General features: G+C 40.2%; 1 protein-coding gene across 3 annotated transcripts; it reads left to right on the top strand.

Annotated features, from left to right (window-relative positions):
• Nucleotides 1–388: 388 nt before the first annotated feature.
• LOC127528474 (syncytin-2-like) lies at nucleotides 389–7,388 on the top strand. 3 transcript variants are annotated; one of them, XM_051929372.1, is made up of 2 exons: nucleotides 389–436; nucleotides 5,470–7,388. In XM_051929372.1, the coding sequence occupies exon 2, from the start codon at nucleotides 6,014–6,016 to the stop codon at nucleotides 7,085–7,087; it is 1,074 nt and encodes a 357-aa protein (XP_051785332.1). In that variant the 5' UTR covers nucleotides 389–436; nucleotides 5,470–6,013; the 3' UTR covers nucleotides 7,088–7,388. The 3 variants fall into 3 exon arrangements, with proteins under 3 accessions (XP_051785332.1, XP_051785334.1, XP_051785333.1); XM_051929374.1 differs by lacking the exon at nucleotides 389–436 and adding an exon at nucleotides 624–756; XM_051929373.1 differs by lacking the exon at nucleotides 389–436 and adding an exon at nucleotides 4,542–4,602.
• Nucleotides 7,389–14,357: the final 6,969 nt, after the last annotated feature.

Genomic DNA, 14,357 nt, shown 5'->3' with positions numbered 1-14,357 from the left:
ATATAACTCTGTTGCTTTGCCACCTTTAAGCTGATCGGACCACGATTTGGTACAACTCATACCTGCATATAAACTTGTATATATTGTCCAGAGGTTGTCAGTGTGGAAACAAAAAAAGATGTAATTGAACAAAATGTATGTGTGTATAGAAAATAGGACAGAGTGATGAAACTTGTTTGTGTTTGGCGTGCGTGACAAAAAGCATGTATACTTTCTGGAAGTTTCTTTTGATGATGTGTGTGACAAGAAAATATACCTTTAGGGTAATGACTTTACAAAAACTGGAAAAGTACAATGAGTCAGGATGCTATTTTTTGCTTACATGGTCAACGATCAGGAGATTAGAAAGGTATAAAAGAACAAGGACATCTGCGCTCGAGGCAGATGAAGTGCGGTGTCCTAGGACTGTGTTTCTCTGACATTTTACCCTTGCTTGGTATGTATTAATAAAAGGTTTTGACTAATTTTAATTTTCTTCTCTGTCTTCAGTCACAAAAATCGTCCACAGTTTTGGCGCCCAACGTGGGGCTTGAGACGGCCGGTCGACTCCTCCGGCGAGACCATTTCAGTGATCCGTCTTACCAGCGGACTGCCGTTAACTTGAGATGTCCGGCAGCAGAGCATGCAGCTCCGGCAAAAGTTAGGACTGCCCTGTCCTGAAACAGTTCTTGCGTGAGGAGCCCCTGGTCTCCTCTTTGCTACATCCACGGTGACTGAACGGATTTCCAGACAGAGCTTGCACATTTCCAGGCTGGGGTAAGCACCGGGGGATTTCCGAATATTTTTTATTTTCTAAATAACGGGAGGGCGAGTTTCCTGTTGACCGTCTAGTCATACTCATATCTCAACGGGTTGCTTAAGGTGATGGAGACTTGACCCAAGCAGTTTGACGCATACGAAAGGTCTGACGAAAGGATACTGGCCTCACCCATATCCTAGACTCGGCTGGACGTATTGATGTAGTATTCTGCTGAACCGAATCGGACACGAAGTCACCTGAGCTGGAACCCGGGGATGTGAGCGGACAGGCTAACGGGACGAGTAACGGGGTGGTATGGAAATATAAACCGAAAAGAGCACAGATTACAGGATTGCTGTTAGGACGAAATAAATAAATCTACATACAGAATAAGCAACAAAACCGTGTTCTCCTGGGAACTGGGACAGGACCGATAGTTAGGTGTCTCCCCTTGGGACTAAGAAGGGAACAGTTTAGGTTTAGTGAGTGGCACACTTAATGCCTTGCTGATTCATACGTACAAGGGATTAGACAAATCAGTATATAGTTGGAAAATTAAATACAGAACCCGGGAGAGCAAGGGGACATAATGGGAATTTATAACAGTAAGCCTGTTAATCGCCGCACAGGGGGATCAAAATCATTAGTGCTGGAAGGATTATTTTCGGAGGATCAACAGACGCCCCGTAAAAATGGGTCTCCTAGAAAATTTATAGAAAAGAAAACAGGTTTAGATTTATCCTATTATTTTTTTCCCCTCCTCAGAACCGACCTCAGACACCTCTATTATCCCCTCCTCTATTCCCCATTCCGACTGTCCCCCCCTGCACTACAACTAGCAGAAGTTTTCCCCTGATGATTCCCCAGGCACAGACTCACCCTGTACTAGACAAACCCCCGTCTCCAAATGCACTCGAAGTCAAACCTCCACTCACAAACCAGCTCCAACTTTTTTCTCCTCTAATCCTTCACTTACTTGCCCTTTAATAGAAGTTCCCAATCCCCATTATAACCCTGCCCATCCAGCTGGACCCCAAAATCCCACAACAGTTATGATAAATCGGAATTGGGACATCCAAGAACTAAAAGATGTCGTGAATGCACTTCCAGATCCAAAGGAAGTAGGAGGACTAAAATTTGTTGAACAACTTGATCAATTAGATAGCATGTATAAGCCTAATGCTGCTGAATGGACCCAGGTACTTCGTCGAAAGTTTGGGACCACATGGGCCACTGTTAGCAGGGGTGTCCGCAATGACATTCCATGGGTATGGAACCCAGCTTTAACTCGAGGACAGGGGATAGGTGGAGAAGGCGAATTTAACTCACAATGGGAGGCGTTGAGACAAAATATTGCAGAAACATATAAAAAAGGAACGAACTGGTCCCTTATTTCTGCTGCAAAACAAAAGAGAGACGAAACAGTTGATGAATGGGCACATAGGATTCAAGACCTTATGGCTAATCACTCGGGCTTGGGAAATGCTGATGACCGCACCCGAGCTGCAGTTCCACCTTTTGTTTCCGGCTTGCGCCTTGATATACAAAACAAAGTCCGCACTTCCTGTATTGAGTGGGAAAGTGCCACGTTTGATGAAGTCAAACGACATGCTGAACAGGCCGAATCGAACTCTCATGCCAAATTATTGGCAACACAGATGAACTATTATACCAGGAATGCTCCTGACCAAGGTCGAGGATATGGCTTTAGAGGAAGGGGACGAGGACGAGGAAGAGGACGAGGTGGTTTTAGAGCTCCTCCTGTTGACCACACTAAGAATCCTTTTATTCCCTCTCCCTTTAATTCCAATGTTAATTCCTACTCTTGTTACGCCTGTGGTGAAACTGGACATTTTCGTCGGGAGTGCCCTCACAGACAGCAACAGCCCCCACCTCCCCTTATTCCACCTGTTTCCTCTGACACCCCTGACTAACAATACTGGCCATAGGAAAACGCTGGGACCTCCAGCCACTCTTTTCAACTACCTTTGCTCACTCATAATTCAGAGACTGATCCTTTACTGACATTGTTCGTTGATGGCACTGAGACTGTTTTCTTAATCGACACTGGTGCCACTCGCTTGCTGGCAAAGGTCCCTGCTTCGAACGAAACTGTTACTGTGCTTACTGCTTCTGGACAACCTCACCTTTTTCAAGTTTGAATCAGCTTTGTTTTTTCTGTTCAACCCCCAAGTTGTTGTGTCAAATTACCCCTTATCCCAAACCCTCTTTTGCAGCATGGACTTTAGATAATTCCCCACACATCATTCTCCTCAAAGCCCTACACTCTTTTTCCCCTTGTTTTTTCCCAATTTACAGGCCCCTGACATTTAACACTGTACTGCCCAATACTTCCCTATAGAAGCAGACACCACCTGGCTAGAATCTTTCCTTACTTCTGGTATTTGCCCCGAAACCCTTCACATCTACTGTGTTTTTATTTCATCCACAAAGGCAGCTGTTTCTGTTCATTTTACATGCTCACAGCACATATATTATCTTGGCAAAATAGTGCCTCATATTTTTCCTTAGCTAAATCACACACTGTTAAATGGGAGAAAATAGGACCATGGGTGGAAAAATGCCTTGAAAGAACAGACTGGTTACAAGTTACTCCAGGTATTTTTGATACTCCTGACCATTTAATAACTAAAGTAGTGTTTCAAAGGATAGCCCATTGTGAGCCTCTGGTGATCCACCCGAAATCCTCCTTCCGCCCGCACCGTGCCCAATATCCTTTGTCTCCCGAAGCAGAGGCTGGCATCTCCGCCGTTCATCCCGATCTCGTCAAACGCGGTACCGCCGATGGACATGGACCGTCATGCCTCAGGGATACAGAGAAGCCCTTTGTGTTTATGGTTAAGCTCTTGCCCAAAAATTTAGAAGGCTTTTGGCCGGACGGGATACAGTATGTAGATAGAAGGCTTTTGGCCGGACGGGATACAGTAGCGCTACAGAAGAAGAAAAAAAAAAAAATTGTACAATGAATACCCAGAAATTGTTGCTGTTTTTGGGGGACAATAGATACCCAGAATGTTTTTGGGGGACAATGGCCATAAAGTTTCTAAAGTTAAGCTGCAGCTAATCAAAACAACTGTAAAATCGCATTACAGCCACTGCAGACAGTGGGTTCTAAATTTTACTGAAAGAGCACAGCCGTTGCAACAACTGGCTGAGAAGGCTCTGTAACCTCAAAATTTACTCTTTTATCTGCGCCCCGCGCTAGGTTTGCCTGATTATTCTCGTCCATTCACTTTGTTCGTGGACGAAAAGCAGGGATTTATGAATTCAGTACTGATGCAACAACATGGAGATAAACAAAGACCGGTGACTTATTTTTTTTTCTAAAACAAAACTGGATCCAGTGGCCGCAGCATTTCCTCCGTGTCTTCGTGCTGTGGCTGCAACAACAGAAGCTGTATTAGCAAGCACGGATGTAGTTCTCATGAAATTTCTTCTGTCCTTTTCTTTTTTCTTATGTTTGTTTGTCCTGAAGAGTTGAATTTGCTTTTCTTCAGAGTCCATTTGTTTCTGTTTCCTTTGCTGCATTGTTTCCAAATATAGTGTAAATATAGAATAATACTGGGGTGAAGTGTGTTGAAAATGCTTTGGGTGATTTTGTGTGTTATAGAGTGTATTAAAGGGATCCCTATGAGTATCAGAATGTACTCTGTACTTTGTCAAATGCTACAATTGAAAAATGGAGCGCCCTTAACCAGTTACGCAGTGGTCCAAGGGGACCGCCTGCTGGAGGCAAAACAAATTTCATCAAGCTAAGTGCACAAAACAGCTGAACTCGTAGCACTCACTCAAGCATGTCAGCTGTCCGAAGGGAAGATCGTAACAATTTATACAGATTCCAGGTATGCTTTTGGAGTCTGCCATGATCATGGAACATTATGGAAACTAAGGGAATTTAAGACCAGTCCTGGAGAGCTCTAACTAAAAACTGAAAAAGATAATTATCGATTTGTGTAATTGGTTTAGCGCAAATGAATTGTCTCCACTTTTGTTTAAGGCTTGTAAATATACAAAAGTATTTTTCCTTTTAAACCCTGATCAAGTTTGAAGGGAAAATGCTCTTTTAATAATATTGCATGAGAAGGGAGACAAGTTTTTTGGCGATAAGCGGAATGTGTCTAATTGTGATATGAATGTGTGTGTCTAATTGTGATATGAATGTGTGTCTAATTGTGATATGAATGGAAGTTGTGTATTTTAGGTACTATAAAGGAAGAGCATGGTGACGCAGTGGTCAGCACACTTGATACGAATAAAGGTTCAAGCACGTATGTTTTCCTTGTTAATAATAAGCATGAAGGAAAAGACGCGTTTAAGTATGTTGCATAGATAACTTTTAAGCACAACTTAAGACCAGTACTGGCAAACCCATCCAACATCAGAAATTGATCGAATCCCTTTAGAAGTTATAACCAAACCATCGGAGCTAGCGATTGTTGGGTGTCAAGCTCACACGGGAAAACAGGATCCTGCTAGCAAAGGGAATGATTTAGCTGACCACTTTGCTAAAGAGGCTGCATATAATAACACACCAATTTCTTTATTCCAACAGAGAAATGACCAGGACCCTGATAATTAAATTATTTCTTTACAGAATGCAGCCACGGATATCGAAAGGAGAAAATGGTCCAAAGAAGGGTCCCTCTCTGATGGAGTCTGGACTCATAAACACACTAACAAACCTTTTCTCCCAATGATTTTCTCTCTAGTCTTGCAGGTTTGCGAACCTCGTTGAAGGAAATCCACCAGCAGGTTGATCAAGCCTGGAGGACCAGCCCCCTTTCCAAGGATTTACCAATTCGTTTGGGCACCTGGATCCTGGTTCGAGATACTCGGAGGAAACACTGGCATCAGCCTAGGTGGAGAGGACCATTCCAAATTCTTCTATCCACACCACACGCCGTGAAAGTTGAGGGACTGCCTGCCTGGATTCACGCCTCACATTGCAAGAGATGGCACCCTTGATTGCTGTGCTACTATGTTTTTCTTTTCCCTTGTCTACTGCCCTGGTCACCTTGACTTTCCCGTTGGGAATCACCACATCAGTGCAGTTTGATTTCTGCTCTATTATCAACTGTGGGACTGGTCGACAAGCCCAGTGGACCGGATCTGACAAATACGTGTGTATGAGGGGAAGTGACTGCGACAACTGGCAATGGGTTTTTGCTAACACTGGAACTGAGGACTGGGGTTATCAACCTTTTGAGGCCCAAAAATACGGTTTGAAAAATCGGTTTTCTATCATAAAAGGACATGCCTCTCATTGTATGTGCTGACAACCATTGTAACTCAGGTATTTATGTATTAGGGGTATATGTATCTGGAACAGACCCTTTAGGGAGATTTCTAATTAAGATTGACAATCCTGTTACTAACACCCCTCATTCTCTGGCACACACACCCATCTCCCCAACTTTTGGTTCAGATTTTTCTCCTGTTAGGATTATGAATATTTCTACCCTTTCATCCACTTTTTCATTTGTCACCTTTCCCCCTAATTGGTCTGGTACCTGTGCTCCAATCCAATTAGTTATGCCTTTTAGACTTCTATGCCTTTTAGACTTCTATCCTTACCTCCCTCTCACTCCCCATATTATTCCACACCTCCTTTTTTATTTCCGACATACCCGCTCCCTTTTCCATACGCCTACTGATATCTCCTTACATGGCCCTGGAGTATACATAGATGCTATTGGAGTCCCTAGGGGTGTCCCAGACAGATTTAAAGCTAGGAATCAAGTCGCAGCCGGTTTTGAATCTATCATACCCCAAATTACTATTAATAAGAATGTAGACTGGATTAATTATAACCAACAACGTTTCCTTAACTTCACCAAAGACGCTATTGAAGGTATACATGAACAGCTTGATCGTACTTCTCTGATGACTTGGCAAAATCGTCTAGCCTTGGACATGTTACTTGCCGAAAAGGGAGGTGTTTGTGCTATGTTTGGTGATGCTTGTTGTACATATATTCCAAATAATACCGCGCCAGATGGATCAATAACTCGTGCATTGGCAGGCCTCACTGCTCTCTCTAAAGAACTTTCCACTAATTCTGGCATTACAAATCCCTGGGATCAGTGGTTTGCATCCTCCTTTGGGTCCTGGGGACAATGGATAAGATCTGTTTTCATTTCTTTGGTTGTGACATTTTGTCTCCTCCTCCTGGTTGGTTGTTGTATTATCCCTTTGTTTCGCTATATAATATCTAAGTACTTTACCGCCTCTATGGAAAGGGCATATGTGCTACATGATGAGCGCATGTCTCGTATAGCTTCTTCCATTTTCTCTCCCCTTTCCCTTTCATCAACCATTTCAAAATAGAATTTATAGGCCCACATCATTTTTGTTCAAAAAGGGAGGAGTGTGGAAACAAAAAAAGATGTAATTGAACAAAATGTATGTGTGTATAGAAAATAGGACAGAGTGATGAAACTTGTTTGTGTTTGGCGTGCGTGACAAAAAGCATGTATACTTTCTGGAAGTTTCTTTTGATGATGTGTGTGACAAGAAAATATACCTTTAGGGTAATGACTTTACAAAAACTGGAAAAGTACAATGAGTCAGGATGCTATTTTTTGCTTACATGGTCAACGATCAGGAGATTAGAAAGGTATAAAAGAACAAGGACATCTGCGCTCGAGGCAGATGAAGTGCGGTGTCCTAGGACTGTGTTTCTCTGACATTTTACCCTTGCTTGGTATGTATTAATAAAAGGTTTTGACTAATTTTAATTTTCTTCTCTGTCTTCAGTCACAAAAATCGTCCACATCAGCCATCACCAGGACCATGCAGGAATGGACAATAAATGTTGAGGAAACACTGAAGGATGCCTTTGTAAACACTGATAGGGATATACTTTGTGAGTCACACGGCCAGAACACTGAGTACTTGAGCCACTGTATCACAGACTACATCAACTTTTGTGTGGATAACATAGCCCCACAAAGACAGTGTACTGTTTTCCCAAAAAACAATCCATGGATCACAAAAGAACAGAAAGCCCTACTGAATATGAAGAAGAGTGCCTTAAAGTCTAGAGATTATGATAAAATCAAATGGGTGCAGTCAGAACTGAAGAAGCAGCTCCGTGAGGGGAAAGCCAACTACAGAGACAATCTTGAACACAAGTTGCAAAAACATGAAGGAAATGTGGAATAGGATAAGGACTATCACTGACTACAAGCAGTTTGTTAAACATGCAGAGGAAAGGAACAAAAATAGAGCTAATGAACTGAACCAGTTTTTCAACAGGTTTGACTCATTTTTGTCAGTACAGGCTTCCCCCAACACTGCTAGCTTCTGTGTGTAAGCTGAGGACATTTTGGAATACAAACTGCCTTCCGCACCCTGCATGACCTTCCCCTACAATGACATCATACCTGTGGTCTCCAGCCCCCTTCAGTCCCTGGGCTGTGTGCCTCTGTTGATCAAGTGAGACGAGAGCTGGGAAAACTCTGTATAACAAGGTTTCAGGGCCAGATGGAATCAATCCCAGAGTGCTGAAAGCTTGTGCCAGACAGCTCTGTGGTGTCCTTTAGCACATGTTCTCTCTTTGCAGAATTTGCAGATGGCCCCCAAACTGTGGAAAGCATTCTGTGTGGTCCCAGTGCCAAAGAAAGGGCATTCCAGTGATCCCAAGGACTTCAGATCAGTTGCACTTACTTCATACAGAATGAAGACCTTTGATTGGCTGGACAGCTACAAATCCTGATTTCAGAACATATGGATCCTCTGCAGTTTGCCTATCGGGCACATATAGTTATGGAGGAACCTCTCATTGACATGCTCAACAGAACCTACACCCAATTAGACTAAGCCAAAGTCAGGATAATGTTCTTTTTCAGTGTTTTTAACACCGCTCTACCTCATCAACTGGAGAACAAGCGTAAGGCTTTGCATCTTGATGTTCCTGCAATCTCTTGGAACATGGACTACCTGACCAACAGACAGCACTTTGTGAGGCTGAGGGACTGTGTGCCAGAAATGGTGGTGTGTAATACTGGTACACATCAGGGGACTATCCTGTCTTCCTTCCTGTTTATCCTCAACATACAGACTTCCAGTACAATACTAGCATTTGCTATCTACAGAATTTTTCAGATAACTCATCTATTATAGGCTGCACTAACAATGTAGATGAGTCAGGGTGGAGGAAAGTCATGGAGGAACAACAACCTGCAACTCAACATCAGCAAGACAAAAGGACTGGTGGAGGATTTACGATGTGCAAAGAAGCCTCTCACACCAGTCACAATTTTTAGGGAGGACATGGATATGGTGCAGAGCTAAAAGTACCTGGGTGTTCTCATATAGTCAACCAACTGGAGTGGTCTGACAACACAGAGGCACTGTACAAGAAGGGCAGAGTGCACTGTATTTGCTAAGGAGACTCAGGTTTTTTAGTGTAAGCAACAAGCTGCTGGAAATGTTATACCAGTCTATAGTGACCAGTGTCATGTTCTAGGCCGCAGTCTCCTGGGGAAGCAACCTGAGCACAAGAAAAACTACAATGCCTGAACAACCTAATCAGCAAAGCCTGCTACATCTCAGGGCAAACACTGGAAGCTGTTGTGGAAAAGAGAATGATGGCAAAATTAGACACCATCATAAAAAATCTCCTCCATCCCCTCCCTCTTGGAGCATTTTTAGCCATAGGCTCATTCCAACAGGGTGTGCTAAGAATCACCTATGGGGTCTTTTCTGCTCACTCAATGCTTCCACCCGATGTATTCGGGTTAGTCCCAATATATATGGATATATTTGTATTTATGCATCTATGTACAGTATTGTATCAATCTATAGACCTATGTATTTACTGTATGTATCTGTTATCTATGTAGGCCCTATGTATTTATTTATTTAAAGAATTTCTGTACACAGCCAATTTTCCCCTCTATCTATCTATCTATCTGGTCACTGATGGAAGAGATGTTGTCAAGGCCAGCAGAAGGTGCTTACCCTGTGGTCTGCATGTGTATCCCAGTGCCCCAGTGCAGTGACAGGGACACTGATCTGTGAAAATGGTGCTGTCCTTCGGATAAGACATAAACCCAAGGTCCTGATGCTCTGTGGTTATAAAGATCCCTGGGCATCAAAATGGCTGCCATTGCATCATCCAGGTGGATGCTGCATATTAGTGGTGGTTGAAGTGGCTCTGCATTCTCTATGTAAACTGCTTTGAGTAGTGAGAAAACTGCTATATAAATGTAAAGAATCATTATTATTCATGATTATCTCCTGCTTTTATTTAAACAAAAATGTTTAGAAAAAATAAAAGTTAGTACATTCTAGAAAGTTTGTTGGCTTTTTATATCTTTTTTAAGCTATGCATAAAAAACATTTTGTTTGTTAAAGAAACTGCTTTTAAGCACCTTACCTTCTAAAGTAAGCATGGATCAAATAATGGTTTCAATCATTGTTATCCTTGTGTGGTTGGCATTTTCTGACAGGGTGATAGAGACATTGTTATAAGGCATTGTCACTGTCATAGGAATGAAAAATAATAAACTTAAAAGGTAAATGAACCATCTCTTAAATGAGACTGGATGACAGGTTAATACTTTGAATGAATGCTTTTTATATAGATGTCATTGCCTTTTCATTAGAGCATGATGGGCACCCAGTAGTACAAAGTCTCCCTATCGATTCTTCGGTGCCAAAGACAAAAGAATAATGCATACATGGTATTTCTACTAAAACTAGTAAATGTCAGCTCCAATTAACTTTGCAATCTTTCCGTAACGCATCATTCAAATAATCCAGTGCATTATTTAATATAGTGTGCAATTATTGCTACAGACCAAAAAAATAAATAATAAATGAAAGACAGGCTTGAAATTATATTCAATTACTAGATTAGACAATAAGTTTATAGTCCTTTGTCACCAGGCATTAAGGAGACAAGACAGAAAAAGTTTTATATTTTTCCTTCAGGCACTGTATTATATGTAAAGCCATTATATTGTAATATCCTGGCTACTCAAGAGTAAACGGATTTATTGCAATAATTTATAATTATTGTTATATCACTGTAGTGAACTTTACACTGTTCTCCCTTTGTAAATCAATTGTGTGCTGGCATAAAAAAGAAAATTACATCTCATCTTGAAAACAGTGAGTCATTGTACTTTAAAATAAGTATATATTATTATTGATTTGAATGACACACATAATACAGAATCTGAGTCATCCATATCCAGCAATAAACATATCTAAAAAGTACAGTAAATTGTGCTGAGCCGTTTGCAATTTGAGTACATATGGTTTTTATTGGACAAGTAAATGGTTTTTGAAGTGAGTTGTAGCTTAACCATTCAATTAGATGTTAGAATTTGGAGGGCATGTGGACATAATACTGATATTTCACATGCAGATACAGACCTACATGAGCTCTAGAAACTTAATACAGATGATGAATTCTTAACTCCCCAACACTGTGAAGTGGTGAAACATCTGTTTGAGTCACATGCTTTGATTTTAATGGGTAACAATTCTTTAAACAGATTTTTTTTTTTATTAATGTTAAACTTTATCATAAATGTACTGTTTTACCATTCATTGCTTCTGAGAGGAAATTAACATAATTGACACTGTAATCCACAGGTACATTTTATGGCAGAGTAATGTGCAACTAAGGCAGTGATGATACCTTTGGAAGACATTTGCAGGTATTCATGTGGTATTATACCCAGAAAAAGCAAAATTATTCTGCCCATACAGAAACATAAGATTCTTTTTGTACCAATCAGCATTTATCGGGCCTTTATTTTCTGTGAAAATCATGATTTTGTGGCAGCTGGAGACATTGCTGGGGTCTGTGAACATAATATTTTTTTGTGACAGTTGCTGCCCATTAATTGCTATGATCAGGGTCCACAGCAGTTACAATAGTTTACGGCAGTTGGTGCAATCTTGGAGTTGCTTCTATGATGACAGTACCTTTGTATATGTTGTAGCAGTTGGTGTTTCAATATGTTGTTTGTATGTAGAAATGTTGATAGGAAACATGTTTGATGCTTCTAGAAAAATCATGAAAACAGGCTAAAGGGATCATTAAAGAGACTGTTATCAAGAAGAAAACAACATATGGTTTTACCTAATTGGCTATGTCTGGTCTGGAAGACACAAAAACAGTATAAAATAAAGAACAAATCAGAGAAAAGTAAAAAGCCTGCCAATGTATGAAAAAAGGCAACTTTTAAGAGAACATTGTCACTTTGCTTCATTTCACTCCATTCTGCTCCTTTCTTACAAGGTCAGCTCCTTTGTAAATTAGTAAAAGAAAATGGACTTTAAAGAAACATAGGTTTCCAATGGATTTCTTACAGTTGATCTTATGAGACCGTGTAAGTAATCACTATTGAGAAGAAAAATAAGCTAAGTGTCATTTTTCCTTAACCTTCTTTATAGTTATATTTTCTTGTAACAATTGCTATCAGTATAGATCAGAGCAACTTTATTGCTCTGTAGTCATAAATGAACCATGAATAATTTCCTTTAGGTAAACACTCATGAACTTCTTTACACAAAAAGTAACAAACAGTCAAACTCAATTTCTCTTCAGAAGTCAGCTGTTCAAAGAGTTATACAACAATACTTGGACAAATAGTTCACACGGTTTGGAATCAATTTGGTTTTCCCCAATTTTTGTTTTCAGACTTCCTCTATGTGTGCTACATTTTTAGAAAGAAACTGTACCTTATACTGTTTTTTTGCATTTAGGCACAGTGTATAAACCAGTAGTTGAAGTGAGTGGAAATAATTGGGAACACAGTCCTGCCACTTGTGAAATTTTAATTTAAATAATCTCTAACTTCCCTTTACTTCTCTTTACATGCACTTTGCAGTTTTATCATCATTAATTTGCAGATCGACAGATTTTGATAACATGAAAACAAAGTGCGTTTGGATTGGTTAATTTATTATATGGGGAGAGTTCATTGGCTGCTCTACTATATATAACTGTTTAGTCAGTACGTGGCAGTGTTCATCATAAGGAAATGTGCTTTCATGGCTGAAAAAAAAAATAAAGAGGGTGGAAGAATTGCCATATTATAGCAAAATCCAGAGTCTCCATATCACACCTTCATATATCATGGCATGAACACAGAAAATTTTGAAAGCCAGAACAAAGACCATGTCTGAGCAAGGTGATTGTGCAGAATGCTGAACAAAAAAACATGTCAGGCACACTGCAACAATTGTTTTGTGCATTTGGCAAAATTTGAATTAGAACATTAAAATTTTTCCAAATGCACAAAAAAATTGTTACAGTTTGACTGACATGTTTTTTCCACTTCGTACACAGGTGTAAACTATGCATGTCTGAAAGAAATGAATATAATATGTTTCTCTCTGCATGTGAGTGCTAGTCTTACAAGTGTACTTTGAACAGAAGTTGGATGTTTGATGCTTTGTTTCACAGAGGTGCAGAGGCTTGGTGCAGAAAGAACAGGTATGTAGAAAAATTGCTCAAGTGTTTGTAGGCCCCATGCTGTTGTCCAAACACCTGACCATTCAGTGGTTAGCCCTGCTGTTGTCGATCAGTGTGTGCAATCTGTTCCGTCAGTGTAATGTAATTAATGTAATTCTCTTCAAAGCTGTTCAGTTCTAAACATGAGTTGTTACTGCGTCAATTTAGGCATTTTGTAGACAATATGGGCAGTGCAAGGTTGTGAGGCTCTAAATTTACTTAACTTTTAAATCTATATTGCTGTAGTTTGTAATATAAGGATGATGCCAATCAAAACAGACCAGGCATCAGTATCCCCTTGTTTAATTAATTTCTGGTCAAGTAAATATATATCATTGAATGCCTCACTAGTCATTAGCAAAAAAGGGACAGGTATTATTTGTTAGGAACATCCATCCATCCATCCATCCATCCATTATCCAACTTGCTGAATCCGAACACAGGGTCACGGGGGTCTGCTGGAGCCAATTGTTAGGAACATTATATACATTTAAAAGAAAATTCTGTTGTGACCCCACCACAATTTTCATGCCACTAAATTTGCTATGAAGACATCAAGCTCTGAACTGTAGATCACTTAGCATTTCTTATATAATAACATTAACGGCATACCCCATTATAAAATGATTACAATACAGCATTACAATAAAAAATTCATTAGAATGATAAAATCAAAACTGAAGTCCAAATAGAAACAAGAATGGAGTAGTGAAAGAGGTAAGGGAGGTCTTAGAAATGACCTCACACCATGAAAATAAAAGAATAAGAATCTGGAAAAACATAGAAATCAATTTAAACCAAAAAGTACTATTTACATGCCTGGAAGAATTCCTTACAGAGGTGATGTAATCATTTAATGTTATAAGGTTAGGTAGCTATGGATTTGGACTTGAGTGTGCAGTAGTGGACAAGGCCATTTGGCTTATTCTCTTAAGGACAAAGCCTGATTCTATAAGCAATCTGTCAAGCTCAATGAACTTGAACCTGTGAAGGAAGTCAGAACAGCAATATATTAGAAGGTTTGTCGAACATTCCTCTGTAACTTTGCATGTGTGTTAGTAATATGCCTTTGTTTTGTGTTTCAGAGACTGTTCCTGATCAGAACAAAGTTATGTTCTA

Source organism: Erpetoichthys calabaricus, chromosome 6 (genome assembly GCF_900747795.2).
Source record: "Erpetoichthys calabaricus chromosome 6, fErpCal1.3, whole genome shotgun sequence".
NCBI classification, from domain to species: domain Eukaryota; kingdom Metazoa; phylum Chordata; class Cladistia; order Polypteriformes; family Polypteridae; genus Erpetoichthys; species Erpetoichthys calabaricus.
Note: the sequence above shows the minus strand (reverse complement) of the source record. Positions and strands in the feature narration are given on the sequence as shown.

What these genes read in the sequence shown, in the direction of transcription:
- LOC127528474 (XM_051929372.1), top strand. Translation starts at nt 6,014, where the DNA reads ATGCCTCTCATTGTATGTGCTGACAACCATTGTAACTCAGGTATTTAT.